The sequence below is a fragment of the Tetrao urogallus genome (assembly GCF_951394365.1).
Source record: "Tetrao urogallus genome assembly, chromosome: 8".
Lineage (NCBI taxonomy): Eukaryota > Metazoa > Chordata > Aves > Galliformes > Phasianidae > Tetrao > Tetrao urogallus.
The window spans coordinates 1688997-1706278 of NC_136821.1; the positions used below are offsets into that span (position 1 = coordinate 1688997).

At 44.0% G+C, this 17282-nt stretch overlaps 1 protein-coding gene across 1 annotated transcript in view; it reads right to left on the minus strand.

Annotated features, from left to right (window-relative positions):
* RIF1 (replication timing regulatory factor 1) overlaps positions 1–16186 on the minus strand; it is a gene marked incomplete at both ends in the record, with an annotated part of 31274 nt that extends 15088 nt beyond the window's left edge. The window contains 20 exons of the mRNA XM_079539135.1: positions 656–755; positions 2054–2203; positions 2427–2534; positions 3112–3292; positions 3418–3491; positions 3934–4020; positions 4445–4545; positions 5336–5398; positions 5633–5743; positions 5990–6163; positions 7030–7144; positions 7898–8049; positions 9031–9169; positions 9264–9356; positions 10327–10516; positions 11845–11939; positions 12331–12461; positions 13891–13987; positions 14507–14585; positions 16089–16186. Of these exons, the coding sequence (XP_079395261.1) occupies positions 656–755; positions 2054–2203; positions 2427–2534; positions 3112–3292; positions 3418–3491; positions 3934–4020; positions 4445–4545; positions 5336–5398; positions 5633–5743; positions 5990–6163; positions 7030–7144; positions 7898–8049; positions 9031–9169; positions 9264–9356; positions 10327–10516; positions 11845–11939; positions 12331–12461; positions 13891–13987; positions 14507–14585; positions 16089–16186 (2338 nt within the window). The remainder of the gene's footprint in view (positions 1–655; positions 756–2053; positions 2204–2426; positions 2535–3111; positions 3293–3417; positions 3492–3933; positions 4021–4444; positions 4546–5335; positions 5399–5632; positions 5744–5989; positions 6164–7029; positions 7145–7897; positions 8050–9030; positions 9170–9263; positions 9357–10326; positions 10517–11844; positions 11940–12330; positions 12462–13890; positions 13988–14506; positions 14586–16088) is intronic.
* Positions 16187–17282: the final 1096 nt, after the last annotated feature.

Here is a 17282-nt window from a genome sequence, read left to right on the forward strand (position 1 = left end):
CCGAGGTGAAGAATTCATTCAGCACCTCAGCTTTTTCTTCATCTGTTGAAGCCAGTTCTCCTTTTAAATTTACCAAAGTAGGTACACCCGTTTTGGCCTGTCTCTTCTGGCCAATGTACCTGTAGAAGGTTTTCTTATTGTTTTTCACATCCCTTGCCAAGTTCAGTTCTGCCTGCGCCTTGGCTTCCCTGATCCCACGTCTGCAAGTCCGGACAGCATCCCTGTACTCTTCCCAGGTGACACAGCCTTGTTTCCAGAGCTTGTACACCCCTTTCTTCGCCCTCAGTTCTCTCAGCAGGTCCTTGCTGAGCCATGCCGGTTTCCTACCTCGCCTGCCCACTTTCTTATTCAGAGGAATGGAGACCTCTTGTGCTTCCAGGAGGGCATCCTTGAAGAGCAGCCAGCTCTCCTCAACATCTTTGTCTTTGAGGGCGGCGCGCCAGGGGATCTTGGCCAGCAATCCATTGAGTAGCTTGAAGTCTGCTCTTCTAAAGTTCAGCGTCCTGATCCTGCTCTTTGCCAGGCCCACATCGCTTGAGATCACAAGATCACTATTGATACCCTACAGCCATCACTTCCACCCACATTAACTCTAATTTCCAACCAAACCAGAAAGAAACCAACAGAAAACTCCAAGATTCAAGTATTTACTTACATCTATTTTTTGGCTGATATTTAATACCATAGGGTGAAAAGTTGATGCAGTCCACCATAACTGCCACAACGTGGGTGAGACCATCCAGCACTGCAGACATCTGAGGAGGAAACAGAACTCATCAGCAAAGCCCAGACAAGGAACAGTGGCAGAAAAACAGTGCTAAATAGCTTTTAGGTTTAAAAGAAGGCATGAAGTTTTTGTGCATTTTCAGGTGAGACAAAGATCAGCTTGCATAAATGTACTGTAGAACAGACTTAAGATTCAGACTTCCCACCCCGTACAAGTAATACTAAGAATATATATAATCTAAGGAAGAGAAACAGTAACAGGCAGCTGTAAGGTGCATAGGTCAATATTAAGCAGAACGTGCTACCAAACCTCAGTGTGCCTATGTTCAGCCACTGGACTCAATCTAATCTTCAGGAAAGTCACTGTAGCATAGCAGCAAGATTTTCATGGAAAGAACTACATTCAAGAAGCACGAGCCATTGCTAGTGCATACAAAGATCCATTTTGAGCATTTCCTTGCAGTTCACCTCAACCCCTTGTAAATAATAAAGAACTCCACTTGCTTTTACAAGGGAACATTGAGGACAGGAGCCAAAAAAAATTTGCATCACTGTAACTTCCATATTGAAGCCCTCCATTCTTCAAGTTCAGCCTAATGAATCATTTTTGATTTTTGAGAACTGAGTTTTATCACCAGGATAGAGCAGCATCAAATGAAAGCTGGTGTTATATTCCAAAGCTAATATTTTCAAATTCCATTTTCCTCTTTGTTTCTTCCTTTTACAGTATTTTTTTCAGAAGATGCTCCACTTGCAATCACAAAGGACTTTACCTCCTGAAGCCAATATTCATTGACACCTATAGACACTACTTCCCCACAGCATGCCTTTGCACACGGGGAAGAGGTGATGCTCCCTCTTCCATAAGCTTTAGTGACAAAGTCTACATTTTAGCATGCAAAGCTGACATTACCAGAGGCACAGAGCAAAAGATGCCCTCTGAACACTCCACTATCCTCCTTCCTCACCAAAACCCCTCTGTGGATTTGTTAATTCAACCTAAAGGTACACCTTGCATACAAACTTCAACCAGACAAACCACGTTTACCGTAACTATGACATTCACCACACCAGCACTACTTAAATGCTTAGAACCCAAAGACTCAACTCACTTTAATATTCAAGCATTATATTTTACTCCTTTCTTCCAATCCATTTCCAGTTCAGTTCCCAGTAGTAAAATGAAACAGCTTTAAGCCAGACACAAAACACTTTACGTTACAGCAATGACTCCATTAAAGTTTACTAACAGATTCTTGCACAAGTCTGTCACTTAAAACGTTTGCTGAAGTACATCTATAGTTCAATATCACTGGTTTATACTCACTACTGGAGTTTCACCTTCTAGCCCAGATATTATTTTGGCACACAGTTCTTCACAGCACAGGTTCTCTTCTGCTGTTGCAACCAAAGCAGCACAGCGAGCAAATGCTCTGTACAGGTCTGACCAAGCACGAAGCAAGGATTTCATAGTTGGCTTTAAGAACAAAAAAGAGTAAGTCTGTAAATATCAACTTCTGAGCATGGAGATAAAGACTTGCTTTAAGTGTTCTGCTGTCAAAACTTGAATTTCAATCTCAGAGCAGTGGTCTAATGTACGTGCATGCTGGTAAAAGCAGCTCCACTCTGAGACGAGCTAGCACTTAGCAATTTTAATATAACCCACACTGCTTCTGATCAGCATCAGCATTGACAGTTACCTGGGGAAAGTCCTGAACAGGGAAGATATGGGATACTGGTAGCAACAGAGCATTATAGACAGCATTGAAGTTGTGCTCCAGAGCGTCACCTTGATTTACTTCGTTAGTCTGCAATGGAAAAAATGCACTGGTGAAGCAAACTACAGAACTTGAATGACAAATTATGTCACTCTGAATGCATTTGTTTGGAACATGGAAGCTGCACAAGCTAAATAGCAAACTGTGTTTTTAAATTGGCTACCTCTCTGTTCAGAGCTCATGTTGATCTTACTATTTAACAGGCAAAAAGCATTTTTAAGAAATACCAGAATAACCCCTTAATCTAAGGGAAGAGAGTATGAAATTGCATGTTTTATCTGTTTCTCCTGCAGTGATGCCTACCTACATAAGACACCTAACATAGCTTAACAGACACTCTTGAGACTTCTACATCCCTTGACTGCATGATGGTTAGCTCAGTGTTTCCTACACTGCAATGTACTGAACCTGCTGGATAGGACTGCTGACATCACTGCAAATATTTATATTAAGGCTGCATGCATTCCAGTCCCATAAACAGCACCACAGCTTATATAATTTTATGATCACAACAGGCACACCAAGAGGAATGTAAGCACAGAATTTAGCAGGCTGTGTTTTGGGGTATGGGAGAGTGCTGGGAAAGAGGACAGAAAAGTCACCATACCCGATTAATCCAGTCAGTCAGTGGGTTAACAACAATACTCCACATCCTCCAAAGATGCTCCTTGTTTTCCACCTGCTTGGCGTTCTGATTTATAACACACAGCACAGATTCACTGAAAGCCAATGGAGATGTAGGACCGGATAAAACATAGCGCATGAGAGTTTCCAGAATGATGAAGAATCTAGGGATGGAAAGTTAAAAAGGTGAGAGACTTCCTCAGCTGAAGTTAGGAAAGGAATTCTAGACAGTCTTCAACTCTAAGGGACCTTGTTATTGAAACAAAAACCCTTAAGAAACAACACATACCTCTCATCTGTCACACACCACTCCAAGAGGTTGTTATGGAAAGGCAGCTGAACTAAGAACAAAGCTGGTGTTCCCTTGTAAAAGGAATTGAAGAGGTCAAAACAAGAAATACATTGATCAAATGAAACAGCTGTCTCACTTCAGTGTGCATGCACCTTCTGTAAGCCAGGAATTTACAACTGCGTTAACAGTTGTCAGAAACTGTAAATTCTAACACTTCAAAGCAAAAAAAAATTAGAGGCAAATGCTGGAGAACTAAACTACTGCTCAGAGGGGATTGTGAGGGAAGTGCAGTCATGCTACAGCTGAAGCAATTAAACACCTTTAAAAAGCTACAGGCTTTGCAGTACTTAATCACTGTGTCCTTGACACAGCACCTGAGGGTAGGTGTACATCATGCAAGCACTGCAATACAAGTAAGAGGTACAGCTCTGATCAAGCACTCTGCACAGCTGCAGGCACAACATCCAAACACCTTGAACCATAAGGACAGACAAGCAAGGATGCCAGACTTACATTTAAAAGATCCATATCAGCAATCTGGTAAGCTGGTGATCCCAACACTTTGGGAGGTAATTCCTTCACAGTAATATCAATGAGGGACTGAGGTAAGGAGGGGAAAAGAAGAAAAATGCCATTATGTATTTTTTTCTTTTGAGGTAACTACTATTTTATGCAACACCACAAACTACAAGCCAAATGGTAACAACTGCTTCCCTTTAGGAAAAGGACAAAATGCACTGTAAAAGCAGCAGTCATTTAAAACAGAAGGTGCTGCTAAGTCACATACCCATACTCAACACTGCTGCCAAGTCTGGAAGACACTTCTTAAGAAAGAAGCCCTTGAGGAGCACGAGGTCATTAGATCAGAATGGCATGACTTACAGTTCACACCAAACATATGGTCCTTAAGAGGCCATTCTGATAAATTAATCTGATAAAAGATGCAAAAGACTACCACCAATCAGAACACAGAGAATCAAATAGAAATTAGATTGAAAGAAGTAAGAACACAGCCCCAACCTACCAGTACTTTCTGTGCAGGAAGAGAATTTGATCTAACAATGTTCTTTAAGGCCTGGAGCAACATAGTCAGCACTTCTGATCCTTGCTTTTCTTTCTTATTACCTGGAATGAAGTGTAGTTATAGTTAGAGCAGAACAAAGTAATGGTCATCAACCATTGTTTAAAGCTTAAATGCAATGTATTGTAGGACCATAAGAAATTCTGTGTGCATTTATAAACATATATCAGGTACCAAGTCTCTCTGAAAAGCAGCGTAAGCAAAACATTTCAATTAAGCAATCCCTAATTTTTTAAGTAAAATGGAATTAACATTATGGAATCCTGCTATTAACATTCAACTTTGACAAGTTAAAAAAGCAGCTGATATGTGAAGTTTTGGAGGCACCCAAGCAACACACAATTCCTGAATGCTGTAATCATAAACAATATGAAACACTCCACTATCAAGATACTTTAAACAAGAGCTTGTGTTTATGTATCTGTAAAGAGATTACAAGATAACGATTTGCTACAGAACAGAAAATGATTAGGGAAAAAAGAGGTAGACAATCACCTAACAAGTAATTCATACTACTGTGAGCAATACACCAAATACTAAGGAGTGCTCTTAATACTAAAGTCTTGGTACAGAATCATTTTTGGAAATGGAAACTGGTTTTTTGTCAATAAAAGAAGTGCAAATGCTTCTGTCTCAGTGCTAATGGAACACAGCTGCAGCCATGTGCCACTGTGCCTCCCTGATCAAACTGGTATCAGTCTGGATTTGGGCACACAGATGAAAGAGATCAGTTGCAAAACAACTGCTGCTGATGCCTAAAAGCTGCTGTTACCAGCAATGAAACAAGCATTTCTTAAGGCCAGCAGTAACATAAAAAAAAAATACACTTCTCACCTGATTCAATAGCTGTTTTCACATGCCCATTTATGTCCTTCCAGATATTATTCAGCATAGATTCTACAAGATAACAATGTTTTTATTAATTTTGCAATAAAAACATTAAGGAAAGTTTAAATACACACTGGGTTAAACCACTGATGTGAGCAGGAACTGAAATAAGCCTCAGAACCAAGTTCTATTTAAGTAACGTCAGCAGTGGAATATTACAGAAAGCAAACATTTCTTCTTTATGTTTTCCTCCCCAGCAATCATTTGAAGAAAGGCAATAAAATCTCACCACTAAATTCTTACCAGGAACTTCTTTTCCAACTGCAATAAATCCATCCTGAACTGCATTTATAAATGTGCTGGCATGCTTACAAAAAAAGGATGGGCTACCAATCAGGGGGTGCTGGAGAGGCTCTAGGAAGAGAACAAAGCCAGGTCTGTTAATCTGTTATTTCACAGCCTACCTGTAAGATAGGCCTTAAAAAGAAAGCAACAGTGTGCATACTTAAAGCTTTTCACACAATTAAAAGCAACTTCCACTATGCAAGATGACAACAAACTCTTACAAATACTTAAAGTGTTTTCTGGATGTCTTTTTAAATCCAAAGTGATTCATTTCACATTATGCAAAAGTACATTGAAAAAACATAACTCGTGTACCTAAACTGAGCACAAGTTTGTTTTGCTTTGCAAAATCCAAAACTTCTGGTCCCATCAAGAAGTGAAGCAGCATTTCAATCCCCAGAAGCTGAATGGAAGGAATTGCCACCGGTCCTGCAGTACTGGAATTCAAGTTCATCCTTGGTGTGGCTGGACTTGCAAATGGATAAGGACCTAAGGAGGGGAAATCAAGAATAAAATGCCTCGTATTTCATCTATAGTCAGTGAGAGGAAAGATCCAGTAGACCAAAATCCCACACTAGTAACAGGGGTAAGCCATAGAATCGGGTTGGCTGGAGGGACCTCTGGAGTTTGATTTTAAGCAGGCACTTCTATTCAAAGTAGCATTTAACATCACAGTAATAACCACAGGTTTTGAAAGTACGTGTCTTCCAAAAGCTGCATCAAAGCCAAAGACATCAGGGTTGGTTTTGGCAACAGAAGTTGCCAGGGTACAGAGCACATCAGAAACACTACACTACACACACACACCTGAAACACCCACACAACGAATTTGAGGCTCCTAATTATGGCAGTCTAGAATTACATAAGCTGAATGCTAGGCTTTCCATGCAGAGGAGAGGCAGTTCCTCATCAGACACTTCATGTAAAGCTCAGTTAGTACGACTTTACATGTACTTACAGTTAAGTTATTGATATATTCAACATGTCAATGATATATGCATGATCAGAAATAGTTTGATTCAGAAATAATGATTCAGAAATAGTGCTGAAAACGTCCCAGAACTGAGACTGGGACAGAAAGGGAGCACTTAGCAACACAAAAAGCAAAGCTTCAACTCAAAGCTCCTTTGCAAAAGTGAGTGCAAACTGGGGACACACAGTTTGATGAGCATGATTTTGTAAGCATGGGATGCTGCCTGCAACAGCCTCAATTTTAACCAGTGTAAATCACCATGTCTGGAGATGTCTGCATGCTCATCTCAGTAGCAAATCAAATGAAAAAGCACAAACATTACACAAAACACCTCCAGCTCCTACATTTAGGATACAGGTGAAACAGGCTTGTCCTTCCATACCTGGTTTCTGTGGAGGGTTTGCTAAACTGGGATTGGATGGCACACGTGAGGGAGTTCCTTGTAGTGCAGCAGAAGAATCTAGACTTAGAGTGCTCTGGATTAATGGTATGCAGACCTGCAAAGATACCAAATCCCAATGAAAATGAGTATGACAAACAAGTCAGAAAGAACCCATGTACTGTGATTACCAGACTGTACTGCTGCTCACAGCATCAGTTTTCAGTGTGCTTATAATGGTATTTCTAAGACAAGTAAACTGATACACAAATGGATAGAGAATGGATAGAGAAAACAAAAATTACTGGATTCATGCTAGAAACAATCCATCTGTAACTCTGTGTAAAAGGGTAGGTAATTTTTTTTCTTTAAATTTACTCTCATCCTGGATTTGATAAAACTCAGAATCCCGGTAGAAACATTTTCTTCATTATAATGTGAGTGGTAATGAAACACCTGGGTCATTTTCCTATGATCTCTCTCAGTATTTTGTCATCTTTTCAGTATGTGCTTCCTATGGTGGACTCTACGAGCACAGTGAAAGAACAACACAGCCCCCCATGTAACCTGCCCACGTTTGTTATTGCTGAGCACCAAGTGCAGACTTCTACTAAGATGCCCTTATCCATGCAAGTCCATTACCAAAGTCTTTTAGAACTGAAAAGACAACTGTAAGCATATATAATGTGCTATACGTGTGTATATATACCCACAAGGCAGCCTTGGTTCCTTAAGACAGTTTTATTTTAATAATAAATCATAGAAGGGAAAAGCAAGTACAGAAAAAGCTATGGTAACAAGGAGCAGACTTAGCATAGTTGCTTAATTAATGTTGAGTGTGCAAAACTATGACAATTTTCAGCTTTATTACCTGTTCAAAGTTAGCAGGCAGCTGAGGTCCCAGCCTCATGAGTAGATACCACCAGACCTCCAGCTTTGTCAGTGCCAAAGCCTCTGTTCTCACATGGATTGAGCTCAGTGGCTGCATCAGCAATTTCAGCCTTTTAGCACTGCACAAAATATCTTGAAGGAGAAAAAAAAAAATAAAAAGGCATTTTAAGCAATGTAATTAAATGACTCAATTGCAAAACAACCAAAATGAAACTTTTAAGTTCACGTTCCTTCTTAACCTTTTAGCTCAAAATATAAAAACACATCTCAGAATTAAAATCCTTTGTGACCACATTGATCTTTCAGACCATTTTACTGCTGAGTGTTGTCTGGAATAACCTTGCTATATGGATGTTATCTTCTGCTAGAACCACGTCTTTGTCAATTCATCTATAGGGTGACCAGATGGAAAACAAATCAGTACAACAACTTAAATTTGCCTAAACAAAGAACTGTTAGCACTTAGCTGCTTCTTTTGGACAGAAAGTACAATCAAGGTAAATATTCGAGGTGTTGTGATACATGCTGGACTTCTTTAGGTCTCAGTCACACCTTTTCAATAGATTTCAAAAGGTATTTTTTTCTTCACATCTTCAGAATACTGAAGAACTGCTCTCCCCAGTTAATCCATGCAGCACAAGATCAGACATGCATGGTTTTCGTCTCCAGTTCACTGCTGACAGTTTGGCTCAACTGAAGTGTTACAAACAAAGCTATCTAATTTTATCCATTGCTCCTAGTAGCAAAATTAAGTTAGAAGTAGTGATCAAAAACTTTTCCTGATAGCATATATTGCTACATTCGTACCACCTTATAGATGTAGTTTTGACCTCTAAAAAACAAGGAAACACTACCATAGAATCACAGAATGGCCTGGGTTGCAAAGGAGCACAGTGCTCACCCAGTTGCAACCCCCTGCTGTGTGCAGGTCGCCAACCAGCAGCCCAGGCTGCCCAGAGCCACATCCAGCCTGGCCTTGAATGCCTGCAGGGATGGGGCATCCACAGCCTCCTTGGGCAACCTGCTCCAGTGTGTCTGAGGAAAATACATACTCTTCCAGTTACATACAGTGACTACTCAAAACAATTCAGGTTAATTTTTTTTTAAACCTACCTGGATTTAGAGCAAAATTATCTATTAGACTCTTCCATGCAATGAAAGCTATTTTCTTGACCACTGGTGAGCCACTACGGAATCCAAGTTCCTCCAACTGCAGCAAAGAATTGATGAAACTGCCACTACGATGCAGAGTCTGAAAACAGAGGAGTTCACCAAGTTACAATTTATGCTGTCAAGAACACAGTCAGAACTCCTTAGAGAAGAAGAGCCACCGCTTTTCTGCTTACCTTCCCAAGTAACTTGACAAACAGTGGCCACAGCTTTAATACATACGTCTCATTTTTTGTAGAAAATAATTTCTGAAGTTCTGAAATTAATTTCTGTAGATAGAAAGGAAAATTTATAAAAATACATTCATATCATTTTAAAAGCCACATCCTCAAAGCAATGACACCTGCAAAGACACAACCAACCAACCTGTTATTTCCAGATCAGAAAGGTATCACTTTGTACCACACAGCATTTGCTGTTGAGTCAGTCAAACGCTGCTGCCACCTGGTTACCTTCTTTCTTGAAAGGAAGAGCTGGCTGCAATTACTTACTGATCCTTAATTACGTGTAGCCTCTCTAACTTGTTTAGCTTGATGTAGGGGATGTGAAAATGCAGTTCATCACTTACAATTGTAAGGAAGAAACCAGATCATGCACTCATCATGGAATCACAGAATGGTTTGGTTGGAAGGGACCTCAAGGATCATGAAGCTCCAACCCCCTGCCACAGGCAGGGCCACCAATCTCCATATTTCATAGCAGCTCAGGCTGCCCAGGGCCCCATCCAACGTGGCCTTGAACACCTCCAGGGATGGACGGGGCATCACAGCCTCTCTGGGCAGCTGTTCCAGCACCTCACCACTCTCTCTGTAAAGAACTTCCCCCTGACATCCAACCTCAATCTTCCCTCCTTCAACTTCAAAGCATTTCCCCTTGTCCTGCTGTTATCTACCCTTATAAAGAGGTGACTCCCCTCCTGTTTATAGGCTCCCTTTAAGTACTGGAAGGCTTCAAAGAGGTAAGTAAATTCTCTTTAAGAAACAACTGAAGTGTAATGATACTATTTACAAGCTAATGCTGTCCAGACAGGTGTTTAAACATTTTTCCTCACCGATAACTGTCAGAAATGGTTTTCAGTGGTTGTATTCTTACCTTGTTATTTTTCTGTCAGAACTGCTGTCATCATGAAGTTGCTGCCAACACACATCGGCAGCAAAAAGCAACTCTCTAGACGAGACATACCCTCACCCCTGATCACTACAGCTTTCTCTAGACAAAAGGCACAGCACTTCCACCTACCGTGGTCATCAGATGCTCAGTTACAGCTGCCACCTCCTGCTGTTTCTGGAGCAGCAGTGGCATGCCTATCTCCAGCGCAGTGGCACCTCGTAACTGCACTTTGTGAGCTGAATGGACGACCAGAGGGATGATCAGCTTTGCCCACCTCACAGCCTCTTCTCCCATCTGGGCTGGAGCTTGCTCCATTAAGCTGGAATCAGAAAGCAAACAGACATATTGTTCACATACCCAAAGGTAGTCTTAGTATAACCCATTAATGTTCTAGTTCAAATTCTGATGTACAGGAAGTCATCCTAAATAATTTTAGAACATCAGACTTCAACCTAAAACTGCAGTATGGAGGTGCATTTCCACCTCCCCTGAAGGAGAACTGACATTACAGCAGTCCTTCCTGTTCTACCACTACTTTTTGGGCATCTGAGCTGAAAGGAAAGCCAACACAGAACATGTAAAAAACAAAAGAAAGCATCATGAAGTGTAGTGCTGCACCACTAAGTGTGGTGTTCTCCACAAACGACTGTAACACATCTCACATTTACAAGAGGGTGAAGTGCAGATAGCTGAAAAAGGACAACAAAACCAGATGATAATATCCAACTGCTGTGCTAGAGAAAACTGATGTACTAAGTATACAATAAGCAAATAGTTACTCCGACTGCTTTAAATTGTAATTGCAGTTCAAGTCAGATGAGAAAGTGAATTTCTCCCCTCACAGAGATATAATCTGAACATACTCACTAATAAAGTAACTAAATGAAGGCAAAAGGTAACAATTCTAGCACTGCTGACCAAAACAATGCGCTCAGAGGAAAAGCCTGCTTTGGAAATAACCAGTGCTCTCATGTTTTTAAGCAACAAGGAAAGACATTTTTGAACACAAACCCATTTAGTGGCCGAGAACTTCCCAAACATGTGGGAAATGTAAGAACATAATGTAAGAAGGGCACAACAGGCTCTAAAGATGATTCTCAAGAAGCCATTAAAAATAAAAGCAGTGAAAGTTTATCTGAATATTGGCTGTCTTCTGTGTTCAAATCAGCTGTCACCATTACCATAAACAGAATATTTTGCAAATGAAGCAGTTCAGAACTAATGGGAAAGAAACAGAAATGGTAGTTTGCACAGTTTCACTGCTCTACTGATTGTAACAGAAGATAGGACAAGGGGGAATGGATTTAAACTGAGACAGGGGAGGTTTAGGTTGGATATTAGGAGGAAGTTTTTCACCCACGGGGTGGTGAGGCACTGGAACAGGTTGCCCAAGGAGGCTGTGGATGCCCCATCCCTGCAGGCATTCAAGGCCAGGCTGGATGTGGCTCTGGGCAGCCTGGGCTGCTGGTTGGCGACCTGCACACAGCAGGGGGTTGGGACTGGGTGAGCACTGTGCTCCTTTGCAACCCAGGCCATTCTATCATTCTATAAGTTGCAGACACTGAACATTGAGAGCCACCAAGACCTGGTTCCAACAGTTCCCCAAGCAGCCACATGGTCAGCCGTTCCGCACTGCCCCGCACGTACCGTATAACAACATTCAGTGCTTCATACTCCACAATCATAGACTGTACATCTCCTTTAGTAAGTATGGTTTCCAGTGTAGAAATAAGACTGGACACCTGAGGAAACACAAGAGACCTCAGTATGTAAATACAGATATTAATGAGCAGCTGGAATCACACAACTCCATTTCCCATTATAGAGCTCTGTGTCTGGATTACAACAGCTCTGGTTGTAAGATCAGAGCTCCAACCAAGCAGGAGTGTTTGTAACGTTTCTCTCCCATGCTGCTTTGCTGGTATGTCACTGAATCACCAACACTGCAGCCTCACCTTCAAAAGCAGCAAGTTTTCAGCTTTTTTTCCTCCATCAGAAAACCCTTACAATTCTTCCAAGAGCTTAAGGCCCACATTTCCCATCAGATTCAAAAGCTACTGAGTGCACAGTAACCAAGAGATTGCCAGTTTCCTCTCCCTCACACTGGGGCTACAAAACCATTAAGAGACATACCTCCTTTTTAATAATGTCAGAAGGAAACGTCTGCTTAGAGATCACCCAAAGTGCTCGAGTGCGAGTGTTTTTGTCTGAAGTCTTCACAGCAATGCTGTTCAACGTGGAAAGCAAATCTTCTACTTCAGATGCTGAAAGCAGAATGCAGCCCTCATTGCTTATATACTTCTTGGCAAGCTTCTTTGCTCATTTAACATTACTAGAACATCTATTCAGCTGGTCTGAGTGTGATTGAATGCTCTAAACGTTGCTTTCCAGTAATATTTGGAGTTTCTCTCAAAATAACTTGATAGAAAAGCTCAGCATGGTAGTATCTGTATGTATTACTACAATATGCTCTAAATATGGTATCCTAAGAAATCAAAAAACCATAAAGCTAGAGGATGAATCCACCTAAAAAGATCTAGGACTGAAGATTCAATACTAAGTTACTCAGAACTTTCGGGATCTCAAGTGAATACACCAATTCTTTGTAAGGTCAACTTTGCTGCTGCAATGGGGTATTAAAAAAGCCACTGAAGCCTACAAAAGGCTTCACTGGAGTCACTGCCCCTGGAGGGGCTCAAGAAACATCTGGATGTTGCACTGAGGTTTAGTGAGGAAATACTGGTGGTAGGTGGAGGGTTGGACTGGATGATCTTGGAGGTCTTTTCCAACCTTGGTGATTCTATGAAAGCCAGAGCTGAGCTAACAGTGAGCTGACAAGAGTAACACCAACACAGAACTTACATGCAACTAGGAAGATAGATGAAAAACATGCATTTCTTTGAAATTCATCATTAATAAAGCCTAATTTCTTACCAATTTGGCCCTCCTGGCTAAGTGGCCTCAGATCGGAGAAACATAAGGTCACACACTCTCTCAGTCAGAGCAGGTACAATTTTTAATCCTGTTTCTCTGACTCACCACCTACTTTCAGGATCTAACAACCTCTAGCAAACTTGACTGCAGTTTACCAACTTGTTAAAAAAAAAATATATATATATATATGTACATATATATATGAACAGGGGAAAGTAAAGGAACAACAATGAAAATGTGCTCTGATCATCCATTGGATTTCATTCCGTCTTCACCATCCACCACAACACAACCTGCCCACCTTCTGCAAACCAAAGCTCAGGGCACACAGCTGACACCAGGCTGCTCCTCATCACATCTTTGGAACTGCCCAAGGAGGCTGTGGATGCCCCATCCCTGCAGGCATTCAAGGCCAGGCTGGATGTGGCTCTGGGCAGCCTGGGCTGCTGGTTGGTGACCTGCACAGAGCAGGGGGTTGCAACTGGATGAGCACTGTGCTCCTTTGCAACCCAGGCCATTCTAGGATTCTATGAACTGCATACAGCCAAATGAAAGCTGTAACAGGTAACCCCCAAAGCCCATCTTGCACAAGAAAGAATTAGCAACCTCTCCTATTGCTCACCACAGGGACAAAACTGACGTATCACTTGGGAACTGTAAATTGCCAAACTTAAAGCATTTGTTAACAAAGAAATAAAGAAAGGAGTATGACACAGATACACCTTACATCAGCAATCGCACTGAAGTTCATTTGCTTACCAGATAATTCAGAGGTGATCTTTGAATTAAAAACACAGAACCCCAAAGCTTGTAATGCTGCATTACTCAGCTCTGAATTTTCACTACTAATGTGTGCCTGGAAAAACAAGAAAAGGTTATTTTTAATATATCTCTGTGTGTCACAAAACTAGACATAAAGCATCAGCTGTCTCAATACCAACAGTTGTGCTGAATGAAGAGAGCTGTCAAAAGGTAAATGCCTGATGGAAAATGTAGGAAAGCTTTCCTGTTTACACACTCCACCAGATCATTAAAACAATCTGAGGTTCAGAAGATGTTCCTGTTCTCTGCAATTTGGGCATCCTTACTAAGTATGCATTGGCATCACAAGTTCTGTACTTCTCTGCTTGTTCACATACTGCCACCTGACTGCCTTAAAATGTCTGAAACATGGGGGGAAAAAAAGGTGACCACAGTCCTTATACTAATCTACCAAAAAGAATAAAATGAAACGACCTGTAACAGGTAATCCCCAAAGCCCATACTGCACAAGAATTAGCAACCTCTCATACTGCTCACCGTAGGGACAAAGCTAATGTATCATTTGGGTTTGTTCTTGGAGTAAGCCGTGGAAAATCTAACAGGAAAGACATACCTTAAATATTCTGCAAAGCTGAGGAAAGTGTTTTCTGACTCCCACAGTGAATTCTTTGCCTTCCTCACCAGACAGGCGGCTTTAGGGGAAGAGGGGAAAACAAGCAATGCTTTTATGTTATATACGTTACAGACGGCAAAACTTTAAACTTCCAAAGCCCAACTCGTTGGCTGGCCTGGGAGTAGTAATTATAGAGCTCCTTCTTCCCATAGGAAGCTTGAACACAGGAAGGTGAGCAGCACAGAGGGGCCGCACCAATCGACCAGGGCACAAAGTGAGGAAGAGGGGAGGTGAGAGGAGGAAACCCTTCACTCATAGGGGCTGCAGCCCCGGCTGTGTCCAGAGCTGCAGGCACCCATCCTTGGAGGTGCCCAAGGCCGTGGATGGGAGTTGTAGGAAGGATCGTAGGGCCATTCAGAGGGACCTTGACAGGCTTGAAAGATGGGCCCAAATGAACCTGATGAGGTTCAACACGGCAAAGTGCAAGGTTTGGCACTTGGGCCGGAGGAATTCCAGGTATCCGTACAGACTGTAAGGAGTGATACTTGAGAGCAGCCCTGTGGAAAGGGAGCTGGGGGTCTGGATGGATGAAAAGCTTAACGTGAGCCAGCAGTGTGCTCTTGCGGCTCGGAAGGCAAATGATAGCCTGGGCTCCATCAGAAGAGGGGTGGCCAGCTGGGACAGGGAGCTGATTGTCCCCCTCTACTCTGCTCTTGTGAGGCCCCATCTGGAGCACTGCGTCCAGGTCTGGAGCCCCCAGTACAAGAAATACAGAGAGCTGTTGGAGAGGGTCCAGAGGAGAGCCACAAAGATAATCAGAGGACTGGAGCACCTCCCCTATGAAGACAGGCTGAGGGAGATGGGCTTGTTCAGCGTGGAGAAAAGAAGGCTGAGAGATGACCTCATTGCAGCCTTCAGTACCTAAAGGGAGCCTACAGACAGGAGGGGAATCAACTCTTTGAAAGGGTAGATAACGGCAGGATAAGGGGAAATGGTTTGAAATTGAGGGAGGGAAGATTTAGGTTGGATGTCAGGGGGAAGCTCTTTATTATGAGAGTGGTGAGGTGCTGGAACAGCTGCCCAGAGAGGCTGTGGATGCCCCGTCCATCCCTGGAAGTGTTCAAGGCCAGGCTGGATGGGGCCCTGGGCAGCCTGGGCTGGTATTAAATATGGAGGTTGGTGGCCCCGCCTGTAGCGGGGGGGTTGGAGATTCATGATCCTTGACGTTCCTTCCAACCCAACCATTCTGTGATCCTGTAAGATCCCTTCAAGCCCGGGTTTCTGCGATGCTAAGCACAGCCACCCGAGGACGCAGCCCGACAAACCCCGCACGCGATATCTCAGCCCCGGGCAGCTCCCGGGGGCTCCGAGCAGTAAGGCGCCGCACGAGGCCCCTCACCTCCGCGCCCCCATCTTTAAAAGCGGAAAGACCGCAGCTCAGACTGTTGAACCCCGGCTACCGCCCGGCCGGAACGCCGCTCTCCGCCCTCCCGAGGATCCCCATCCCCGCGTCCCTCCCGGCCCCGCGTCTCCGCCGCTCGGCCGGGCCGCCCCCCTCAGGCCGCGTGCGGTCCGCGCTCACTTGACGAGAGAAAGATGCGCGTCCGTGAGGTCCCCCGCGGGGGCGGCGGGATCCTGCAGCGTCTCGAGCAGCGGCCGCAGCCCGGCGGCGGCGCTCATGGTGCCGCAGGGCGGGGGCCGGGCCTGCAGCCCGCTCCGCGCGCCCCGCGCCGTCTCTCCGGTCAAGATGGCGGCGCGCGCGGAACGGGCAGCGCGAGCGCGCGGGCTGAGCGCTCTCGGCCAATGGGAGCGCGGGGGAGGCGGGGCGGAAGGCCGAGCCGGGAGCTGTGAGCGGCGCTGCGCGCTTTTCTCCGCGCGCTTTCTCCGCGTGGAGAGATCGCACGCTTCCCGCGCCTTTCGGGGCCCGCCTCCTGCCGCGCTGATTGGTGGAGGCGTCGGCCGTCGGCGGGGCCAGGCGCGGGGCGGGCCGTGCCGCTATGGCCGTCGCTGCGGCGTGTCCGTGCGGGCGGCCGTGAGCTGCTCGTTTCTGACTGAAGGTAACGGCTGTTTTTTCAGCTCCGCAGAACCTTCCCCGCGTCCACCCGCAATTCCTTGCGGCTTGAATCCCGGGGGCTGCGCTCTGCGGTTTCCCCGTTCGTTTCCCTGCTCTCATTGCCCTGGGCACGCACGGTCGATCCAGCCCTGTGCTGGTGTGAGCTGGAAGGCTGGGATGTTCCCCCCGGTACGAGCTCCAAGATGGAGTAAATTTAACCAGCTGAGTTGAGATAGCCCTCAATAACGAAAAGAACCCATTGGAGGCTATGGGCAAGGTTAAAACAGAGGTAGCTTTAATGCTGCTTCAGACCGCGGGATTTAAACTGAAGATGAGAACAAATGTGGAGTAGTTTAGCAATTCAAAGTAGCACAGTCTTCTCAAAACTCACGTAAACAACACACAGCATCACAGTGGTGTCTTGCAAATGGATTTCTTGGCAACAATTCCTTCTGACGCTCCATCTCAGCAAGTCTCCCATTCGGTTCTTCACCACGTGCAATGGGACAAGATAAGAGACTTGGCCACCTCTTCTCTGCGTGAGGAGAGCCCAGCAAAATGTGCTGCGTGCTCTCTGATCCATCCCACAAGGAAATGACTGGTATTGCCATGGATCCTGTGCTTTTCACGCTGCTGCACAACCTTCAGGCTCCAAGTCAATGGCATGGGTGGCTACCAGGCCATCCACAGGATGAATTCACGTGTCTTTAGAACAAGAAGACT